Source organism: Camelina sativa, chromosome 13 (assembly GCF_030686135.1).
Source record: "Camelina sativa cultivar CO46 ecotype springtype chromosome 13, ASM3068613v1".
NCBI lineage: Eukaryota > Viridiplantae > Streptophyta > Magnoliopsida > Brassicales > Brassicaceae > Camelina > Camelina sativa.
In genome coordinates this window covers 15,734,408-15,757,778 of record NC_141892.1, presented here as the reverse complement: position 1 = coordinate 15,757,778, position 23,371 = coordinate 15,734,408, and the positions used below count along the sequence as shown (strand labels likewise).

Genomic DNA, 23,371 nt, shown 5'->3' with positions numbered 1-23,371 from the left:
CGAAGCAGAGCGCTCGGACGAACAACCTTCGAACGAGGAAACGATGCATCTTACGGAGCAGCAACCTGGCGTCCGAACCGAAGACTCCTCTGATCGTGCAACGATGGCAGTACCAATCTCGCAGGTTGTCTCCATGGAAGACTTTAATGTCTTGTTCGGCACCATGACCAAGGAGATCTACTAGATGATCTCTCACACCAATCGTAGAGTCGATGCTGTCTTAACTCAGACGACCCCGTCACCACTCTTTGCGGAGCAATCGCCCGAAACCAGGGCAGGCGATCTTACGCGTTGTCTCGACTTCTCGGACATACCGACGGTCGACCAAGCGGAACGAAGGACTCTTCCTCCCCTGGCGACATCGGTCATCCGGCCGCCGAATCTAAACTCACGGATCCGTGAGACCCCAGTCATCCAGGCCGCCCCTTCAACAAGCATGGGACCTCCCCTTGAGATTGAGGAAATCCAGTCGCAGATTCGCGGCATGAATTCTCTCCTCCATCGGGCTATCAGTACAATCCCTAAGATCGACATGATTGTTGAAGTTACTCGCCGTACTCCTTTCACACAGCGGATCCTGCAGGCCGCCATACCAAACGTCAAATTGAAGCTCCCAACCTATCTCGAGATAAGGATCCGGTCCTTTTCCTGACGTTGTTCGTGGCAACAGTGTCCAAGGCGCGGTTTAGTGACGAACAGAGGGATATTGGATACTGCCAACTGTTCATCACACCCGAGCAGGTGAAACCCGAGACCCGAAAGTTGACCGGCTACGACGGGATCACTAAAATGTCGATGGGTAATGTAAAACTACAAGTGCGCGCTGGTGGAGTGACCCGGAAAACTAAATTCGTGGTCGTTGATGCACCCCCAATTTACAACGCCATTCTCGGATCACCCTGGACATACGCGATGCAAGTCATACCATCGACCTACTATCTCTGCCTAAAATTGCCAAGCTCTACACGGATCTGCACGCTTTATGGTGATCAGAGGATGGCCCGATCTTGCTCCGTAATCGAAAAGAAGCAGAGGAAAAACCAGGAGGCATAGCAATTACAGAGCGGGGACCATCCCATCGGTCCCCATAAGCCAGAGCGAGACCTGCTCAGGTCTCCGGAGTGTCGAATAATCCAAGCGAACATCGACCCTATAGATCCATCACGAACTTTCGGAGTGGGAGCTGAACTGGAAGACCATATTAAGGTACAGCTCATCGCTTTCTTACAGTCTTGGTCTTCAACATTTGCTTGGTCGACAAAGAATATGGTAAGGATTAGTCCCGACGTCATCTGCCATAAGCTCAATATCGACCCGACATTCAAACCAGCTAGGTAGAAACGTAGGCGTCTGGGTCCAGATCGGGCAAAAGCAGTCCAAGACGAGGTCGAACGTTTACTCAAGGCGGATCAAATAATGGAGGTCCAGTATCCTCATTGGTTGGCCAACCCGATTGTGGTTAAAAAGAAGAACGGAGAATGGAGAGTATGTGTGGAGTTCACTGATCTCAACAAGGCGTGTCCTAAAGTTAGTTTCCCATTACCGCACATAGACCATCTCGTTTATGGATGCCTTTTCATGGTACAACCAGATTTCCATGAGTTCGACGGATCGCGAAAAAACGGCGTTCATCACGGACAGAGGGATTTATTGTTACAAAGTTATGTCGTTTGGACTAAAAAATGCCGGGGCAACTTACCAACGATTGGTCAATATGATGTTCGCCAATCTGCTTGGGTGAACTATGGAAGTATACATCGACGACATGCTGGTCAAGTCTTTGATCACAGAGCACCATATTCAAAATCTCTCTGAATGCTTCGACATTTTGGACCAATTCCAAATGAAACTGAATCTGACGAAGTACACTTTTGGAGTCACATCAGGCGAATTCTTGGGATACATCGTTACCGAGCAAGGAATAGAGGCCAACCCCAAACAGATCAAAGCCATACTTGGGCTCCCATCCCCTACCGACAAACGAGAGGTTCAACAGTTGACTGGATGGATAACTGCTCTGAATCGGTTCATTGCCCGATCAACGGATAAATGTCTCCCTTTCTATTAGCATCTCCGTTGAAACAAGGATTTTCATTGGGATGAGGATTGTGAGCTCGCCTTTTGGCAGTTGAAGGAATACCTGACCAGCCACCCGGTGCTAGTCAAACCAGAAGACGGCGAAACATTATATCTTTACGTCTTGGTTTCTAGTTCGGCGGTTAGCGGCGTATTAGTCCGAGACGATCGCGACGACTTAAAACCGATCTTTTACACAAGCAAAGCTCTGAATGATGCGGAATCACAATATCCCACGTTGGAAAAATTGGCCCTCGCTGTGATCGTCGCTGCGCGTAAACTTCGCCCCTATTTCCAGTCACATTCCATCTTCGTGTTTACCGATCAGCCACTCCGAACTATTCTCCATAGCCCTCTTCAATCAGGACGTATGGCAAAGTGGGCAATCGAGCTGAGTGAATATGACATCGAATAGCGTTCTTGTCCAAGTTTGAAGTCGCAGGTTTTAGCCGATTTTATCAATGAGCTCTCTCCAGAGCTCGGAGATCCTACTCCCAAGGAAGAGTATTGGACGATGTTCGTCGATGGTTCATCGTCTAATCAGATATCCGACGTGGGACTCATTCTCCGATCTCCTCAGGGCGAAGTTCTTGAACAAGCGTTGAAGCTCAATTTCAAAGCGTCTAATAATGAGACGGAGTACGAAGCCGTCCTCGCAGGACTTTGGTTAGCGCGAGGACAAAGGGTGAAACACTTGCAAGTTTTCTGCGATTCCCAGTTGGTGGTCAGTCAGTTCAGTGCCCAATTTGAAGCTAAGAATGAGCGAATGGGAGCATACCGCCAGTTAGTCCGGACGTTGTCGGAGGACTTCACTTCTTTTTCCCAAACAAAGGTCCCGCGAAGCGAGAACGCGCCTGTCGATGCCCTCGCATCATTGGAAAATTGCACAGATCCAGATCTGCGATGCAGGAGTTGGCAGGACAAAATCAAGCTCTACTTCTCCGAAGGAGTTGTCCTGCCGGATCGATGGGCAGCCCGGCGTCTAAAAGCCCGAAGCGCTAGGTACATTCTGTTGGATGGAAATTTATACCGAAGGAGTTCGTCCAGAGTATTCCTTACCTGTGTTAGTCGAGAAGAAGCCGAGCGAATCATGATGGACGTACACGAAGGCGACGGTGGTAATCACTCCGCCGGACGGGCTCTTGCTTTGAAGATCAAGAAGGATGGTCATTACTGGCCAACTATGGTTGCCGATTGCGAAGCTTTTTCGGCGAAGTGTGAGGCTTGCCAACATCACGGGCCAATGCGACACGTCCCACCCGAACTGCTAAGCACTGTTACGGCTCCGTATCCTTTCAAGTGTTGGGCCATGGATCTCGTAGGCCCTTTGCCACCTTCGAGATCCAAGAAGTTCATCCTGGTACTCACCAATTACTTCACCAAATGGGTAGAAGTGGAGTCATTCACCAAGATCCAGTCTTTGGACGTGACCAACTTTATATGGAAAAACATCATATGTCGTCACGGATTACCTTAAGAGATCGTCACCGATAATGGCATGCAGTTCACTTCGCTCATTACTAGGCGTTCCTTGTATAAGTGGCAAATTCGCCTAAGTACATCAACTCCCCGATATCCTCAAGGGAACGGTCAAGCCGAGGCGACGAACAAATCGATTGTTGATGGGCTGAAGAAACGACTTGGTCGGAGGAAAGGCGCGTGGGAAGATTATCTTGATGGTGTACTATGGTCTTACCGAACAACCCCCCGCCGATCTACAGGACAATCCCCTTTTGCTCTGGCATATGGGATTGAGGCACTCTCCCCGGCAGAAGCAGGTGTCCCGACACTCCGTCGAACCATGATGGTCGATAATCCCGACCTAAATAATAACATTCTGATTGATCATATCGACTTCACTGAAGATTTACGTGACTAGGCTCTAGTCCGGATCCAACACTATCAAGACGCAGCAACTTGGTACTATAACAAGACTGTTCGTCAACGGCGCTTCAGCGAAGGCGATTTGGTCCTCCGAGAAGTTTATAAGAATACCAGAGAAATCAACGCCGGTAAACTTGGCGCTCGATGGGAGGGACCATACCTCATATCCAAAGCAGTTCGCCCTGGCGTTTACGAGCTTATGACCATGGCTGGAGAACAAATCAGGAACTCGTGGAACGCAGCACACTTGAAGCGTTATTCTTATTAAATCGCCTTCGCAATTTTACCTAGGAGGCATCAGGAACCCGACCTCCACCTATGCGACATTTGTAATACGAAATACGACTGGCTTGATTCCTTCTTCAGGGTACGTAGGCCATTCCTTATCTTTTTGATTAAAGATCGAGCGAATGCAGCTAGAATAACAATAAAGTTTGTTTTTGTCAAAATTTCCATTGAATGTGTAACTCAATTACACTCAGTTCGGCTATTCGGCATATATAAATAAAAACAGATAACAGACATTAAACAAACAGATAACCCAAAGAGAAGCTCTCTAGCATTTTGGACGGTCCTACAGTCTCGGGATGGGAGCTGGGCCGGATAGGTCGGACTCCAATGGTTCTTCCACCTCCAGTTCGCTCACAGCATCTCGCCAGATCTGCCGCTCCCGCTGCAACGCTTCAAGCCTTTCAATCGGTAATCCGGAATCCCTGGATACCATGTCTTCCAGAAAAGCACATGGACCCTCCAATAGATGGCTTTCACCGAACGCCTGGTCCGCCGACTCCAGAGGCTGTAGCGTCACAAGATCTGTGGATATGGCACACGTTTTTTGGACCTCCAGGTACGTTAAACGATATCAATGTTCTTGATCGCTCTCCGGTTTTTGATGATATATTACAAGGTCATGCTCCTAAAGTTAATTACTTTGTCAACGGCCGCGAGTATCATTTGGCTTACTATCTCACCGATGGTATTTATCCGAAATGGGCTACTTTTATCCAATCTATTCAGATTCCAGAAGATCCAAAGGCATCCTTGTTTGCTACATGTCAAGAAGCTGTTCGTAAAGATGTTGAACGTGCTTTGGAGTCTTGCAAGCTCGCTTCGCCATATTCAAAAACCCGGCTCTTGTCCATGATAAGGAAACAATTGGAAAGATAATGAGAGCGTGTATCATACTTCACAACATGATAGTAGAAGACGAACGAGATGAGTATAGACAGTTGGATCCAACAGAATTCGCACAAGTAGAAGCACACAGAACTTCACATGTGGACTCCACATTTTCAACTGATATACCTTCAAATGTCAGCAATATGATGACCATGCTCAGCAAGCGGAAGGAAATTCGTAATCAGCAAAAACATCAACAATTGAAGGATGATTTGGTTGAGAATATCTGACAAAAGTTTGCCACAAATCAAGATTACAACTAAACTTTTTTCCCACATGTAATTTCTACTTCTATTTTAATATGCTTTTGTGTTTTATATGTTTAAAAGTTTATGAAATGCAATAATAAAATCTTTATTGTTTAAACATGTAAACATTTTTTTTTTCAAAACTAAGAACCTCACTTATAAGAGTTTATCATTGGAGGAGTACAATTTTAATTAACAAACAAAAGGTTCTTAATTTATAAAAATATACTTTTTAATACTAAAAAATTTAAGAACCCCAAAATTAAAAACCTATCAATAAAGATGCTCTTAAAACCTCTAGTAAATCCATCATTGTAAAAGAATAGTATAAACAAAAATCTTTAATATCACTTTAGCTAGTTTTGATTAAAAAAAAAGAAAGTAGAACAACAAATCCATCAAATGGTCATCACATCACTGTATATGGCTTCATGATGTCTGATTTGATCTCTTTATTATGCAAAACAACCCCTCCATTACAATAAATTTCATCGTACAAATGAACATTTTTCCCAAGTATGGACATGTTCTCGACCCTTGCCCATTGTCCGACCGTCGAGTGCCACCCAATGATACTACTTGAGACACACGAGTGCCTCTTCACGTGTGCCCCATGCATCACCGTGCAGTGTGAAAGTCTAACCCCCGGACTCAATGACGCAGTCAGGGCCAATCTAACATCCTTCTCCAATCTTTGCGGTTTCATCCACTAGAACATTCCCAACAATGTATGGACCATTGGCTAACTTTGAGGGAGACTTCTTCCTCAGAGAGTCTAAGTAAAGTCTAAGACCAATAATGTAGTCTCGTGGTTGACCAATGTCCATCCAGAATCCAGGAAGCACCATTGCATAGAGCTTTTCAGCTTCTACGATTTGGGGGAAGATCTCTTTCTCAAATGAAGTTGGTCTTAGCTCAATCCGGTCAAGAGCTGAAGGATTAAGAAGATAAATCCCAGCATTGATCTTGTTACCAACATATATAGTTTCGGCTTTTCGACAAATCTTTCCACTTTCCCTGTGGTTTCTTCCATAATCACGACTCCATATTTCGAAGGCTCATCCACCTTTTAAACCAAGGGTCCTAATTAGTAAAAACATGAACACATGTACTTTAAGTTTAAGTTTCAATAATCTTTTTACCTTTGTCACCATTATAGAGGCCTCTTGATGGAACTCGGGACGATGGCCAGCATACGTACACGGACGAGGACCAGAGCGCGCAAGGAACCAAGGATGCGACTGCGTCCGGAATTAGACGGCCCTCAGCCCAAGCACCGAACCTGATGCCCGGAGCTACAACAAGGAGCCGGCCGCAGCTAGGACCGCAAGGAAGAAGTGCCTCATCTTTGTCCAAGCATTCGTCCAGGAACAAGTGGAACTCGACCGCGGCCCCAACCGACCCGACGAGCAGCCAACCGAGGCTCTTCTAACGGTCTTCACCATCTCACAAGGGTGAAGACCTCCAAGTCATTAGGGAAAGTAGTACTCTTTTTCCCACCTTGGGTTTGTCCCTACGTGGTTTACCAAGGGGGTTTTAACGAGGCTATGGACCCTAGTGCATGGCCATGGACCACTTCGGCCGCATGGCCATTTTATCCTTAATTTAATTTTCTCTTTTTTAAACTATCTCCTGAACGCTGCGTTTTATTTCTCTTTTAAGACTATGTCTTGAACGCTGCGTTTTATCTCCACCCACGTATTTAGGGTTTTGGGAGTTCCCTTATGTAAGCAGCCCTATATAAAGGGCCTAGACCCTATCATGTAAGGAAGACTATTAAGAATAAAGAACAATAAGTTATCCTTCTCTCTCGTTTTCAGTGATTGAAACGAAACCCTAGAAGCTGCACGAACCGGGTTCGTTAGCTACTAGTTTGGCCGTATCGCAAGGAGATCCATCCCTTGTGTGTCGCTACCTCATTCCACGTCTATCCCCATCTTCCGAGAGACAAACGAGTCGAGCATCTCCTCGCGAATCTCTCTCCGTCCGTTCTTGTCGTTCCTTGGTGCTGTTTCCTTCCGTACATCGCTCCATCCGCCGAGTCCATTCGTTCACGGCCCAACCGAGTCATACTTCCGAATCGTTCCGCTGGGTTTGCTCCGTCCGTACGTCTGTGGTTCACGTCCGTAGTCCGGGGTCACATCAGTTGGTATCAGAGCCGAAGTTCCTCACAAGGTTGTGTCTTTCCTCCCTATTCGTTCTTGTACGGTCAAAGTTCGAGTCTAGTCCGTTTTGTCTAAGGTTTTGTTCTTGCTAGGTCTTTAGTGTTCTTGAGCTGTTCTTTGCTTTGGTAGTTTAGATCCATAAAGTTTTGTTCTTTTGCTTGGTCGTTGTTAGTGGTAGCCTAAAAGCCACGTGTAGCGATTAGAGTCCCAGCGCGTGAGGTCCGTTTTTGTTTTAGTCTTAGGTTGTCGTGTGGTGCTTTTACTTTTGCTTTTTACTTTACCTTTTTCCAATCATTAGCTGTCCAAGGTTTGTCCGATTTGTTGAACCTATCAAACAGAGAACCCACGCGTTCATTCTTTGTGTAGGATCTTTTCTGAACGGACACGCGTCACGGATCAATCGACAGTACCGATTGCCACCGTCCGACACGACCGTATGCCAAAAGACTTATCAACCGCCGCAGTACCCACTACTGACCGCCGGTGGTATCACTTCTCTAACCAGCCACTGCGTAGACCACCGTCCGAACAGTACCTGGCCGCCGTCCGTACCGCGGTTCGTGGACCGCCTGTCCAAGATCGCCAACGACGCTATGACTCAGATCCAGGAGGGACGTCCGAAGAAGACGATGGCCCACCCTACCAAGGGAGGCGCCCTCGACGTAGGGACGAGCATGAGGACGACCAACACTACCGTCCGGTCGAACCGGGTCACAAACTCACGGCCCCGACGTTTGCCGGAAAAGTTGATCCGGAGGCATATCTCGACTGGGAAGGAAGGATGGATCATATATTCGCCTGCTACAACTACCCCGAACCCAAGAAGATCGCCTATGCAGCCGCCCAGTTCACGGACCATGCCCTTATGTGGTGGGATCGTTCCGAAGCTGACCGAAGGAGGAACGGGGAACGCGCCTTACCGCATTGGGAGGCCATGAAGAACAAGATGAGACGCCGGTACGTGCCACCGCTGTACCACTGCGAGCTCCAGCGAAGGTTCCGCAGGCTGTCCCAAGGAGCCAAGAGCGTTGAGGACTACTATGAAGAGTTCGAACATCTTCGCAACCGGCTGGAGGTCGAAGATACCGAAGAAGGATTGATGGCCCAGTTCTTGGACGGACTACAAGACCGTATTGCGCAGAAGGTGGAACGTTTAGCGTACAACTCGTTCATGAACTCTTGCACCTAGCAATGCAAGTCGAACAGCAGATCAAGAGAAAGGCCAACACCATCCACCGCTCTCGCGCTCAAGGAACGCCTAGTTGGTCGCCCAATTCATCCCCAGGACCGGGAGGGCACCGCAGGCAAGAGAAGTCCAAGGCCGTCACCATTGACTCACGGTTCAAACCAAGGGACCAGAACAAGGACTCTCGTACCGACCCCAGGCCGCAACCGACCGAAGGACGTAGCCGAGACATAATATGCTTCAAGTGCCAAGGTCGAGGCCACTACGCCCGAGATTGTCCTAATCCGCGTACCATGACCATTACCGCGTCGGGGGAACTTGAATCCGAGGACGACGACAAACCTGACGAGCCGAACGACCCTAAGGAGGTCGAGGAAGCCGTCGCCGAGCCTGATGAGGGAGAGCTGCTTATGATCCGGCGGGTCCTTAATACTAGCCAGTGTCCGGACGATACGCTCCAGCGGGACAATATATTCCACACGCGATGCACTGTAAGTAGGAAGGTTTGTGGCTGGATCATTGATGGTGGATCCTTCACCAATGTGGCAAGTTCCTACATGGTCAAGAAACTTTCTCTTGGTACCACAAACCATCCTAAACCCTACAAACTCAAATGGTTGAATGACAAGGCCGCGGTCCAAGTCACTGAACAGGTCAGGGTCCCGTTTAGTGTAGGCCCCTATAAAGACCAAGTCTTGTGTGACGTGGTTCCGATGCAAGCTAGCCACCTTGATGGAACCCGGGACGATGGCCAGCATACGGACACGGACGAGGACCGGAGCGCGCAAGGAACCAAGGACGCGACTGCGTCCGGAATTAGACGGCCCTCAGCCCAAGCACCGAACCTGATGCCCGGAGCTACAACAAGGAGCCGGACCGCAGATAGGACCGCATCTTTGTCCAAGCCTTCGTCCAGGAACAAGCGGAACTTGACCGCGGCCCCAACCGACCCGACGAGCAGCCAACCGAAGCTCTTCTAACGGTCTTCACCATCTCACAAGGGTGAAGACCTCCAAGTCATTAGGGAAAGTAGTACTCTTTTTCCCACCTTGGGTTTGTCCCTACGTGGTTTACCAAGGGGGTTTTAACGAAGCTATGGACCCTAGTGCATGGCCATGGACCACTTCGGCCGCGTGGCCATTCTATCCTTAGTTTAATTTTCTCTTTTTAAAATTATCTCCTGAACGCTGCGTTTTATTTCTCTTTTAAGACTATGTCCTGAACGCTGCATTTTATCTCCACCCACGTGTTTAGGGTTTTGGGAGTTCCCTTATGTAAGCAGCCCTATATAAAGGGCCTAGACCCTATCATGTAATGTAGACTATTAAGAATAAAGAACAAGAAGTTATCCTTCTCTCACGTTTTCAGTGATTGAAACGAAACCCTAGAAGCTGCACGAACCGGGTTCGTTAGCTACTAGTTTGGCCGTATCGCAAGGAGATCCATCCTTTGTGTGTCGCTACCTCATTCCACGTCTATCCCCATCTATCCGAGAGACAAACGAGTCGAGCATCTCCTCGCGAATCTCTCTCCGTCCGTTCTTTTCGTTCCTTGGTGCCGTTCCCTTCCGTACATCGCTCCAACCGCCGATTCCATTCGCTCACGGCCCAACCGAGTCGTACTTCCGAATCGTTCCGCTGGGTTTCCTCCGTCCGTACGTCCGTGGTTCACGTCCGTAGTCTGGGGTCACATCAGTTGGTATCAGAGCCGAAGTTCCTCACAAGGTTGTGTCTTTCCTTCCTATTCGTTCTTGTACGGTCAAAGTCGAGTCTAGTCCGTTTTGTCTAAGGTTTTGTTCTTGCTAGGTCTTTAGTGTTCTTGAGCTGTTCTTCGCTTTGGTTGTTTAGATCCATAAAGTTGTGTTATTTTGCTTGGTCGTTGTTAGTGGTGGCCTAAAAAGCCACGTGTAGCGATTAGAGTCCCAGCGCGTGAGGTCCGTTTTTGTTTTAGCCTTAGGTTGTCGTGTAGTGCTTTTACTTTTGCTTTTTACTTTACCTTTACCTTTTTCCAATCATTAGCTGTCCAAGGTTTGTCCGATTTGTTGAACCTATCAAACAGAGAACCCACACGTTCACTCTTTGTGTAGGATCTTTTCTAAACGGACACGCGTCACGGATCGACCGACGGTACCGATTGCCACTGTCCGACACGACCGTAAGCCAGAGGACTTATCAACCGCCGCAGTACCTACTATTGACCGCCGGTGGTATCACTTCTCTAACCAGCCACTGCGTAGACCACCGTCCGAACAGTACCTGGCCGTCGTCCGTACCGCAGCCACCGTCCGTACAATAACCACCGTCCGTACAGCTGATATGGTTGCACAACCTGGAGAGCCGCTTCCACCCCCGGAAATCGGGACAGTCTTAGCCGAGACCCGGACTCAACTAGCCCAGCTAGGGAACCGGCTACAATGGATAGAGGACAGACAACGGCAACCCGCAGCTCGTGGGCCGCCTGTCCAAGATCGCCAACGACGATATGACCCGGATCCAGGAGGAACGTCCGAAGAAGACGATGGCCCACCCTACCAAGGGAGACGCCCTCGACGTAGGGAAAAGCATGAGGACGATCAACCCTACCGTCCGGTCGAACCGGGTCACAAACTTACGGCTCCGACGTTTGCCAGAAAAGTTGATCCGGAGGCATATCTCGACTGGGAGGGAAGGATGGATCATATATTCGCCTGCTACAACTACCCCGAACCCAAGAAGATCGCCTATGCAGCCGCCCAGTTCACGGACCATGCCCTTACCTGGTGGGATCGTTCCGAAGCTGACCGAAGGAGGAACGGGGAACGCGCCTTACCGCATTGGGAGGCCATGAAGAACGAGATGAGACGCCGGTATGTGCCACCGCTGTACCACCGCGAGCTCCAGCGAAGGTTCCGCAAGCTGTCCCAAGGAGCCAAGAGCGTTGAGGACTACTATGAAGAGTTCGAACATCTTCGCAACCGGCTGGAGGTCGAAGATACCGAAGAAGGATTGATGGCCCAGTTCTTGGACGGACTACAAGACCGCATTTCGCGGAAGGTGAAACGTTTAACGTACAACTCGTTCGATGAACTCTTGCACCTAGCAATGCAAGTCGAATAACAGATCAAGAGAAAGGCCAACACCATCCACCGCTCTCGCGCTCAAGGAACGCCTAGTTCGTCGCCCAATTCGTCCCTAGGACCGGGAGGGCACCGTGGGCAAGAGAAGTCCAAGGCCATCACCATTGATTCATGGTTCAGACCAAGGGACCAGAACAAGGACTCTCGTACCGACCCCAGGCCGCAACCGACCGAAGGACGTAGCCGAGACATAATATGCTTCAAGTGCCAAAGTCGAGGCCACTACGCCCGAGATTGTCCCAATCCGCGTACCATGACCATTACCGCGTCAGGGGAACTTGAATCCGAGGACGACGACGAATCCGACGAGCCGAACGATGCTAAGGAGGTCGAGGAAGCCGTCGCTGAGCCTGATGAGGGAGAGCTGCTTATGATCCGTCGGGTCCTTAATACTAGCTGATATGATCCTCCCAAGGATTCAGCACCTTCGAGTTAGTTGATAGAAACACCTTGATTCTAAAGACGACGAAGCCTCAAGAATAAGGATGGTGGAATGAATGGTCGCACAAGAGTTGCGGAAAGACTCTTGATATACCGGTTTGATCTTTCAGCCTCACACCAAAAAGATCGGATCTCTCAGCCTCGCACTAAGGAGATCGGGGTTTTGACTATCGAAATCACACCAAGTAGTCGGTTTTGATTGTTGGAATCACACCAAGCAATCGGTTTTGTTCACAAAGAACAGAAGAGAATCACTCTCAAAAAGAAAAGGTTTTGATAAAAAGTTGGATGATTATTTCAGTGATCTTACATGAGTTTATATAGGATAAGAAAACTTGGTAACAAAGCCAAGTATTAACTAGTCTTAAAAATAAAAAAACAATTAAGATAGATGGTTGAATGAAGACCCAATTCTTGTGCATGTATTCCTTCCTCCAAAGTGACTCTAGGTGCATGTATCTCAATTTTCGTCACTCTTCTTTGACCACAAAATAAAGTGATTATTTTGGGCTTTCTTGGACTTGAATTAGGTTCAAAGTGGGCTGGACTTGATAGGTATCATCCCCAATAGATTTTCCAATGCTCTCTTTGACCATAAGCTCTTGAATAAGCCCATTTAGTGCATCCTTTAGCTTCTTAGCTTTTGCTCTATTCATTGGTCCTTCAGGTACAAGCAATGGTTCCTCAGCTACAAGTTCCTCAGGTTCAAGCTCAGCTACATGTTCCTCAGCTTCAAACTCAGCTACAAGCTCATCCTCCTTAGCCCCATCCATGATCACATCATCCCCCTCCTCTTGAAAAGGATTTTACCTCAAATCTGGATCATCTGCCACAAAAGGAACCAAATCAGAAACATTAAAGCTTGAATTCACATTGTACTTACCTTGAAGATCAAGTTGGTAAGCATTGTCATTAATATTTCTTGTGATCTCAAAGGGTCCATCAATTCTAGGCATCAGTTTTGACTTCCTTTCAGCTGGAAACCGTTCTTTTCTCAAGTGAACCCACACTTGGTCTCCTGGTTTGAAAACCATCTTGCGCCTTCCTTTGTTTGCTTGTTTTGCATACTGCTTTGTCTTCTCCTCAATGTTTATTCTAGCTTTCTCATGGATCTGTTTGACAAGGTCAGCTTTCTTTTTCCCATCCAAGCTAGCTCTTTCACTCAAAGGTAGAGGGGTTAGATCCAATGGAGATAAAGGATTAAAGCCATAAACAATTTGGAATGGAGAAAACTTAGTTGAAGAATGAACTGATTGATTGTATGCAAACTCAACATGTGGTAAACATTCTTCCCAAGTTTTAATGTTCTTTTTGATCAAAGCTCGCAAGAGAGTAGACAAAGTTCTATTAACTACTTCAGTTTGACCATCAGTTTGTGGATGACAAGTAGTGGAAAATAGTAACTTAGTCCCTAGTTTAGACCAAAGTGTTTTCCAGAAGTAACTCAAAAACTTTGTATCCCTATCAGAAACAATTGACTTAGGCACTCCATGCAAACGAACAATTTCCTTGAAGAACAACTCAGCAACATGCAAAGTATTATCAGTTTTGTGACAAGGTATGAAATGCGCCATTTTTGAAAATCGATCAATAACCACAAAAACTGAATCTTTACCAGTCCTAGTTCTAGGCAAACTAAGCACAAAATCCATAGAAATATCATGCAAAGGCTGAGTAGAAATAGGATGTCGATACTTTACCGTGATGTTGTTGATAGCTCTACAATCAACACACATGCGCCAACTTCCATTCTTTTTGGGCACAATTAGGAATGGGACTGCACATGGTCTCATGCTCTCTCTAACATGTCCCTTCTCCATGAGCTCATTATCTTGTCTTTGCAACTCCAATGTCTCCACAGGATTAGTCCTATAAGCTGGCCGGTTTGGAAGTGATGCACCAGGAACAAAGTCTATTTGGTGTTCAATACCACGGATAGGTGGTAAACCTTTCGGATTGTCCTCCGGGAATACGTCTTCAAAATCCTGCAAAAGAAAGGTTATCTCACTCGGTAACACCGGTGCAAGGTCAGAAAAATTCATGAGAGTTTCTTTGAAAACAAACATGATCAAAGATTGTTTTGAAAATAAAGCTCTTTTAACCTCTCCTTTTCACACAAAGAAATTTGAATGCCTCACAGGTTTTCTCTCACAGGCCTTTGACTTGGTTTTTCTCAAACTCTCGCTCTCTTTTTGGTGAATTCTGTTTGTGGGGTCGCTCATGGTGTTTGTTTCTTTCCTCTGCTTGAGAATCAACTGATCTTGATAAACTTCATGAGGTGTCAACGGAACTAAATTGATCTTCTTGCCTTTGAACTCAAAAGAATAACGATTGGTGAAACCATCATGGCTTGTTCTCCGGTCAGATTGCCATGGTTTTCCCAAAAGAATATGACTTGCCTCCATAGGTAGAACATCGCACAAAACCTCATCCTCATATTTCCCAATGACAATAGGAACCTTTACTTGGATACTAACCTTCATCTCACCATCATCATTAAGCCATTGCAGCTTATATGGCTTCGGGTGTTTCTCCGTAGTTAGCCCAAGCTTCTTGACCATTGTTTCACTCGCCACATTAGTACAACTCCCGCCATCAATTATGAGACAACATACCTTATCTTGGACATGGCACCTTGTATGAAATAGATTCTCCCTTTGCTCATGTTCCACAACACTCCTTGCCACCAATATCTCACCCTTTGCTGGAATTTCTTCAAATTCTTCTAGTGAATCTGAAACCACCTCTTCATTTTCTGATTCAAACTCTCCATTCTCCAAGAGAATCATGGTTCTTCTGTTGGAACATTCATGCGCATAGTGTCCTCTGCCATGACACTTATAACATGTCACATCACGAGCTCGGGTTCTCGTAGCCTCAGCTTTGTCCTTGGTAACTTGATTGGCAACAATTGGCTTCGCTTCAGCCTTTGGAATAACAACTGGCTTTTCTTCCTTCTGGTAACTTGTTTTTGGGTTAGATGAACCAGCACCATAAGTTATCCGCGTAGAACTTCTTCTCTTGAGTTGCTTTTCCACCAAGATTGCTTTATGTAACATCTCTTCAAGCTCCACGTAATGCTCCATCTCAAGCCTATCTTGGACATCTCGGTTCAACCCACTCATGAATCTAGCCATAGTAGCTTCTCGGTCCTCAACCACATCAGCTCTTATTAAAAGAATCTCCATCTCTTGATAGTAATCCTCCACACTTCGACTTCCCTGAGTCAGTCTCCTTAGCTTTTGATGCAGATCGCGGTGGTAATGGCCCGGAACAAACCTTCTCCTCATGATAGCCTTCATCTCAGCCCAAGTCTCAATCGGATATTCGCCATTACGTCTTCGTGAAGTCACCAACTGATCCCACCAGCTAAGCGCATACTCACTAAACTCAACAGCCGCCATTCGCACCTTATTGATCTCAGAATAGTGTTGAAAATTGAAAACTTGTTCTACCTTCTTCTCCCACTCCAAGTAGACATCTGGATCATTCTTCCCAATAAACGGTGGAATTTTAAACTTCAACCCTCCAATGTTATCATCATTTCTTTCTCTACCTTCTCGCACACGTCTAGGTCTCCTTCGGCCTCCTTGAGATGAGTTTCCACTACGACTGTAGTAATCTTCAGCTGCTACATCTCTTGCCATTCTTAACTCCTCTCCTACTCTCCTATGTTGATTAGGCAAGTTTTGTGGTTGCCTTTGTTGTGTTTCTGCTTGAACTTCGTCCAACCTCTCATAGACTGCATTCATCTCAACCCTCATCATCCTCCGCATTTCTCCCAACAATGCTTCCATCTGGATATTTTGAAATCTCCCGGGTTGTTCTACTTCATGGTTGTTATTTTCTCCGTCAGCCATATTTGAAGAAACCTGCAAGATGATCAAACTCACAAAAACAAAATCCTCACAAGTGTTTACTCTCAAGTGTTTCACTCACAAGTGTTTACTCTCAACTCTCAAAGTGTGTTCTAGTGATTCTCAAAGGTTCTAATAGAACAGAAACCAATCAAACCCAATGTTTTTCCAAAACAGTCGAAACAGAATCAAACTCAGCGAGATACCAAAATATAAAATAGAACCGACTAATAGGAGTAGATTTTTTTTTTTTTTTTTTTTTTTTGAAATAGAATGAAACTTTTTTTTTTTTTTTTTTTTGAAAAGAACAGAATTGTTTTGTTTTTTTTCTGAATAGAAAAGAACCTTTTTTCTCTCTTTTTTTTTCCTTTTTTTTTTTTTGTTTTTGTTTTTTTTTTCTTTTGCTTTTTTTTTTAAATAAAATAAATAGAAAAAGAAGATGAAAAGATGAGAAGATGAAAATAAAGAAAATGGAAAGATAGAAAGATGATAGATAGAAGATTGAAAGATAGAAAATGATAGGAAGAAGATGAACGGTTAGAAGATGATAGAATGATATAATACCAAACTCAAGGGTGTGCTCTGGTACCACTTGATATGATCCTCCCAAGGATTCGGCACCTTCGAGTTGGTTGATAGAGACACCTTGATTCTAAAGACGACGAAGCCTCAAGAATAAGGATGGTGGAATGAATGGTCGCACAAGAGTTGCGGAAAGACTCTTGATATACCGGTTTGATCTTTCAGCCTCACACCAAAAAGATCGGATCTCTCAGCCTCGCACCAAGGAGATCGGGGTTTTGACTATCGGAATCACACCAAGTAGTCGGTTTTGATTGTTGGAATCACACCAAGCAATCGGTTTTGTTCACAAAGAACAGAAGAGAATCACTCTCAAAAAGAAAAGGTTTTGATAAAAAGTTGGATGATTATTTCAATGATCTTACATGAGTTTATATAGGATAAGAAAACTTGGTAACAAAGCCAAGTATTAACTAGACTTAAAAATAAAAAAAACAATTAAGATAGATGGTTGAATGAAGACCCAATTCTTGTGCATGTATTCCTTCCTCCAAAGTGACTCTAGGTGCATGTATCTCAATTTTCGTCACTCTTCTTTGACCACAAAATAAAGTGACTATTTTGGGCTTTCTTGGACTTGAATTAGGTTCAAAGTAGGCTGGACTTGATAGGTATCATCTCCAATAGATTTTCCAATGCTCTCTTTGACCATAAGCTCTTGAATAAGCCCATTTAGTGCATCCTTTAGCTTCTTAGCTTTTGCTCTAGTCATTGGTCCTTCAGGTACAAGCAATGGTTCCTCAGCTACAAGCTCCTGAGGTTCAAGCTCAGCTACATGTTCCTCAGCTTCAAACTCAGCTACAAGCTCATCCTCCTTAGCCCCATCCATGATCACATCACTAGCCAGTGTCCGGACGATACGCACCAGCGGGACAACATATTCCACAGGCGATGCACTGTAAGTGGGAAGGTTTGTGGCTTGATCATTGATGGTGGATCTTGCACCAATGTGGCAAGTTCCTACATGGTCAAGAAACTTTCTCTTGGTACCACAAACCATCCTAAACCCTACAAACTCAAATGGTTGAATGACAAGGCCGTGGTCCAAGTCACCGAACAGGTCACGGTCCCGTTTAGTGTAGGCCCCTATAAAGACCAAGTCTTGTGTGACGTGGTTCCGATGCAAGCTAGCCACCTCCTTTTGGGGCATCGTTGGCAGTTTGATAAGCGGACCTCTCACTGTGGCCACACCAACCAATACTCCTTTGTGCATGATAACAAGCGTATTTGCCTAAAACCATTGAGTCCCACACAAGTTTGTGAGCTGCAACCGAAAATGGCTAAGGAACCGAGTACTAAAATGAACTTCTTGATTAATGCTAGTACGGTTAGGAGATCACTTAGTGACTCCACTTGTCAAGTCTTATTGATGGTCTTTAAGGATGTTGTGAGTATAGGTACGGAGCAGGACGCCGTCCCGGCCATGATCAGACCGCTCCTACGAGACGGTACCAGGACGTGTTTCCGGATGAATTACCGCACGGTCTACCACCACTTCACGGCATTGAGCATCAGATCGACCTCTTACCCGGAGCCCAGCTCCCAAACCGTCCTGCCTACCGCGTGAATCCCGAGGAGGCCAAGGAGCTTGAACGCCAAGTATCTGAACTCATGAAGCAAGGATACGTCCGAGAGAGCCTTAGTCCATGCGCGGTGCCAGTCCTGCTGGTTCCTAAGAAGGACGGGACATGACGTATGTGCGTGGATTGTCAGGCAATAAACAACATCACCATCAAGTACCGCCATCCCATTCCGCGCCTAGACGACATGCTTGATGAACTCAGCGGTTCCACCATCTTCTCCAAGTGAGGATGAAAGAGGGAGATGAGTGGAAAACCGCGTTCAAAACCAAGCAAGGTTTGTACGAATGGTTGGTAATGCCATTCGGTCTATCTAATGCTCCCTCCACCTTTATGAGACTGATGAACCATGTCCTTAGGGTCTATATCAACAAGTTTGTGGTTGTTTACTTTGATGACATCCTTGTTCATAGTAAATGCCTTGAGAAACATTTAGAACATCTGTCCTTGGTCTTGGACACTTTTAGGGAGAACAAACTGTACGCTAACCTTAAGAAATGTGTGTTTGGAGCTAACGAGCTAGTTTTCCTAGGCTTTGTTGTAAGTGCGCAGGGGCTTAAGGTGGACAATGACAAGATCAAGGCCATTGAGGAGTGGCCGACCCTGACCAATATCAGTCAAGTCTGGAGCTTTCACGGCCTGGCCAGTTTCTATAGGCGGTTCGTGCGGGATTTCAGTTCGGTAGCTGCACCACTTACCGCCACCATAAAGAAGAGCATTGAGTTCAAGTGGGGACCGGCCCAAGAAGCAGCCTTCCGCGAGATCAAGCACCGGCTGACACACGCGCCTCTATTGGCCTTGCCGGATTTCAGTAAAACCTTTGAAGTAGAGTGCGACGCGTCCGGGGTGGGCATTGGAGCCGTGTTGATGCAAGGAGGCAAGCCTATTGCCTACTTCAGTGAGAAGCTCAGCGGACCGACGCTCAATTACCCAACCTACGACAAGGAACTGTACGCCTTAGTCCGCGCGATGGAGACTTGGCAACATTATCTGTTGGCCAAGGAGTGTGTCATTCATACCGACCATGAGACGTTGAAGCACTTGCGCGGCCAGACCAACCTTAAAAAGAGGCATGCAAGTGGTTGGAGTTTATCGAAACCTTTCCTTACGTCATCAAGTACAAGAAGGGCAAGGAGAATGTTGTGGCCGACGCACTTTCGCGGCGCCATACGCTGATCACCACCATGGACGCACGGATCCTCGGGTTTGAGCACATCAAGGACGCGTATGGTTTGGACCCAGACTTCGCTGAGTGCTATCAGGAGCATGGTAAAGGGAGCTATACCAAGTTCTTCATACATGACGGGTTCCTATTCAAGGAGAGGCGCCTGTGCGTCCCGGCCGGATCGATGCGGGAGTTATTAATGAGGGAAGCACATGGAGAAGGGCTTACGGGGCACTTTTGCGTTGCCAAAACAATGGCCATCCTGAAGGAGCACTTCTATTGGCCTAAGATGAAGCGAATGGTGGAGAAATTCTGCGGTAGTTGCATTATGTGCTGGACGGCCAAGTCCACCACGCGTCCCTATGGCCTGTACACGCCCCTTCCGATCGCATCAAGTCCGTGGGTTGACCTATCTATGGATTTTGTCCTTGGTCTACCACCGTGCGACAAGAAGGACGCTATTTTCATGGTCGTGGACCGTTTCTCCAAAATGGCCCATTTTATACCGTGCAACAAAACCAACGATGCCATGCACATCGCCAACCTGTTTTTCCGAGAAGTAGTGCGGCTACACGGCCTCCCCCGCACCATTGTGTCCGATCGTGAGCCCAAGTTCCTCGGCCATTTGTGGAGGACAATATGGAGAAAACTCGGTACGCGGCTATTGTACTCGACCGCATGCCATCCGCAGATGGACGGCCAAACAGAGGTGGTTAACCGCACCCTCAGAGCACTACTGCGGACCACCATCAGCAGTAACAGGAAGACTTGGGTCGAATGCCTTCCATTTGTGGAGTTCGCCTACAACCTTGCCACGCACTCGGCCACCCAGAAATCGCCGTTCGAGATCGCTTATGGGTTTAAACCGCTGACTCCTATGGACGTGTTACCCTTGCCGCCCAGAGAAGTAGTAAACCAAGATGGCGCAAGCAAGGCCGAGCTTATCAAACAGTTACATGCGGAAGTGAAGGCCAACATAGAGCGGCGTACCAAACACTATGTGCGGACAGCCAACCAGGGCCGGAAGACCATGGTTTTCAAGGAAGGCGATTGGGTTAGCTGAGCCCCCGCAGAGATGGACCATTCCGAGTCGTCGAGAGGATCAACGACAATTCCTACCGCCTTGAACTACCCGGTGAGTATTTGACTTCGACCTCATTCAATGTTTCTAACTTGGCCCTGTTTGATGTAGGTACCGAGGAAGATGTTTTGAGGGCAAAACCTTTCCAAGGGGGAGGGAATGATGGAACCCGGGACGATGGCCAGCATACGGACACGGACGAGGACCGGAGCTCGCAAGGAATCAAGGATGCGACTGCGTCCGGAATTAGACGGCCCTCAGCCCAAGCACCGAACCTGATGCCCGGAGCTACAACAAGGAGCCGGCCCGCAGCTAGGACCGCAAGGAAGAAGTGCCTCATCTTTGTCCAAGCTTTCGTCCAGGAACAAGTGGAACTCGACCGCGGCCCCAACCAACCCGACGAGCAGCCAACCGAGGCTCTTCTAACGGTCTTAACCATCTCACAAGGGTGAAGACCTCCAAGTCATTAGGGAAAGTAGTACTCTTTTTCCCACCTTGGGTTTGTCCCTACGTGGTTTACCAAGGGGGTTTTAACGAGGCTATGGACCCTAGTGCATGGCCATGGACCACTTCGGCCGCGTGGCCATTCTATCCTTAGTTTAATTTTCTCTTTTTTAAACTATCTCCTGAACGCTGCGTTTTATTTCTCTTTTACGACTATGTCCTGAACGCTGCGTTTTATCTCCACCCACATGTTTAGGGTTTTGGGAGTTCCTTTATGTAAGCAGCCCTATATAAAGGGCCTAGACCCTATCATGTAAGGTAGACTATTAAGAATAAAGAACAAGAAGTTATCCTTCTCTCTCGTTTTCAGTGATTGAAACGAAACCGTAGAAGCTGCACGAACCGGGTCCGTTAGCTACTAGTTTGGCCGTATCGCAAGGAGATCCATCCTTTGTGTGTCGCTACCTCATTCCACGTCTATCCCCATCTTCCGAGAGACAAACGAGTCGAGCATCTCCTCGCGAATCTCTCTCCGTCCGTTCTTGTCGTTCCTTGGTGCTGTTTCCTTCCGTACATCGCTCCATCCGCCGAGTCCATTCGTTCACGGCCCAACCGAGTCATACTTCTGAATCATTCCGCTGGGTTTGCTCCGTCCGTACGTCCGTGGTTCACGTCCGTAGTCCGGGGTCACATCACCTCTCCTCCATGAGCATTGTGAAAAGCAATAAACTCTTCAAGCGGGTATTCACTAATAACATCGCTGTTAAGGACAAAGAATGGCTGAACAGAGCCATCAACCAATTTTTCCCAGGCTAAAGCCAAAGGACCAGCTGTACCTAAAGGCTCAGTTTCTTGCGAGCAGGTTATCTTGCCTCCCTTGAGAAGTTCGACATCACTAGCCGTTGCTGAATAATTTTCCAACATTGAATTATTAAGATCTTATATCAAAGTATCATATATAGCTTTGCAAAGGGAAATATGAGAGAGACTCAAAGTGTTTTACCTTTGGTCGTAATTAATTGCCAAAATGACTTCATCAACTCCAATAGCCGTAAGTGCCTCTATCTGCAACAAAATTTGTCATCACATATCCCATATAGAAAACTTAATACAATAATAAAACCATGAGACTAGCAAGAAAGAACCACAATTGGAATTTGAAAGACCATAGTATAGTACCTGATGTAGGATCATTGGTTTATTAATTAGCGAAATCAACAAGAGGTTTCGGGAAACTGAGAGTCAATGGTCTTAAACGAGTCCCAAAACCTCCAACAAGAATAAGAGCCTTCATCTTCTCCTTTTTCCTGTAGAGAACATATTGAAGTTAAAAAAGCAGAGTAAATCTCAGCATGCATCTATCGTGAGAACATTCTTAAGGGGAATCCAAAAGCTTAAAAGTTAAAGAATCAAAAATAATAAAACATGTCACGGCCAGAACAATTAAAATAGTGTATATTCCCATAGTCCAAGTCCAGGTCGGATAAAATTCAACTAAACATTTGTATTATATGTTTTTAACAAAAAAAAAAAAAACATTTATATTATATGCATGGCAAGTATTATCCTTCTCATAAATTCTCAGTTAACATATGTCAAACTCTTTTCAGGTTTCTCTTCATAGTTAGAGCATCGTTACTCGGAGATTCTCTCAGAGTTACTTTTGTGAATGGGCCCAAAAACAAAATAAAAAATCCATTATTCAGTTCAATAATAAGAGGAACGTTGCTTTAGGAAGGAAATTGAGCAACCCATTAGCAACGCGACGTGGCGTCTTTTTATTCGTGTTGCGTAATTATAAAACCAAATTTTTGTTTTCTCATTTTTTTCTTTCCTTCTTTCGCGATCCCCTCTCTCTTTTTTCTCTTGATCCCTCTCGATCCAACAGGCTAAACATTCACCGATTCATCTGATAACCGGAAAATCAATCGATTTTTCCGGCGTAAACTCGTGGGTTGTTGATTTTCTCGGCGTAATCCTTTGATTTTTCCTGTGGATAAACCCTAATCGGAGGGTGATAGATAATTGCGGGTAAACGTATACCAGTTTGGTACCACAGTGGGGATGTAAATTTGTCTCAGCATTTTCGGTTTAGTTCGATCTAATGGAGGAGGAGGATTACGTCTCCATCGCCGATAACAAGGTTCGTTTTCCGGCCATTTACTCAAAGTAATCACTTAATTGTTTTCCCCAATGCCTTGAGTTGAAGTCGTGTGGTTTCATTTATTTGTTGCTAATTGGATTGCTTCTAATAGATTATCAATTGTAGATAGAGAACCGGTTTGTTCCGGTTAAGTTTATCAAAGGAAGAATCTGTATATAATCGTGAGTACAACTCATTTTATAAAGTTGAACAGATATTTTCCCA

General features: G+C 46.2%; 1 protein-coding gene and 2 pseudogenes across 1 annotated transcript; all 3 read right to left on the bottom strand.

Annotated features, from left to right (window-relative positions):
• Window positions 1-5,796: 5,796 nt before the first annotated feature.
• Window positions 5,797-6,021, bottom strand: LOC147929619 (putative mannose-1-phosphate guanylyltransferase 2 pseudogene; annotated as a pseudogene).
• Window positions 6,022-6,061: 40 nt separating this feature from the next.
• On the bottom strand, window positions 6,062-23,133 carry LOC104738280 (putative mannose-1-phosphate guanylyltransferase 2; annotated as a pseudogene).
• Window positions 12,566-16,621, bottom strand: LOC147929618 (uncharacterized). The gene has a single exon (XM_087480481.1). It carries the CDS (start codon window positions 16,152-16,154, stop codon window positions 14,406-14,408), a length of 1,749 nt encoding a protein of 582 aa, XP_087336607.1. The 5' UTR covers window positions 16,155-16,621; the 3' UTR covers window positions 12,566-14,405.
• Window positions 23,134-23,371: the final 238 nt, after the last annotated feature.

Excerpts from the sequence above, each read along its gene's own strand:
- LOC147929618 (XM_087480481.1), bottom strand. The coding sequence starts at position 16,154 with ATGGCTGACGGAGAAAATAACAACCATGAAGTAGAACAACCCGGGAGA.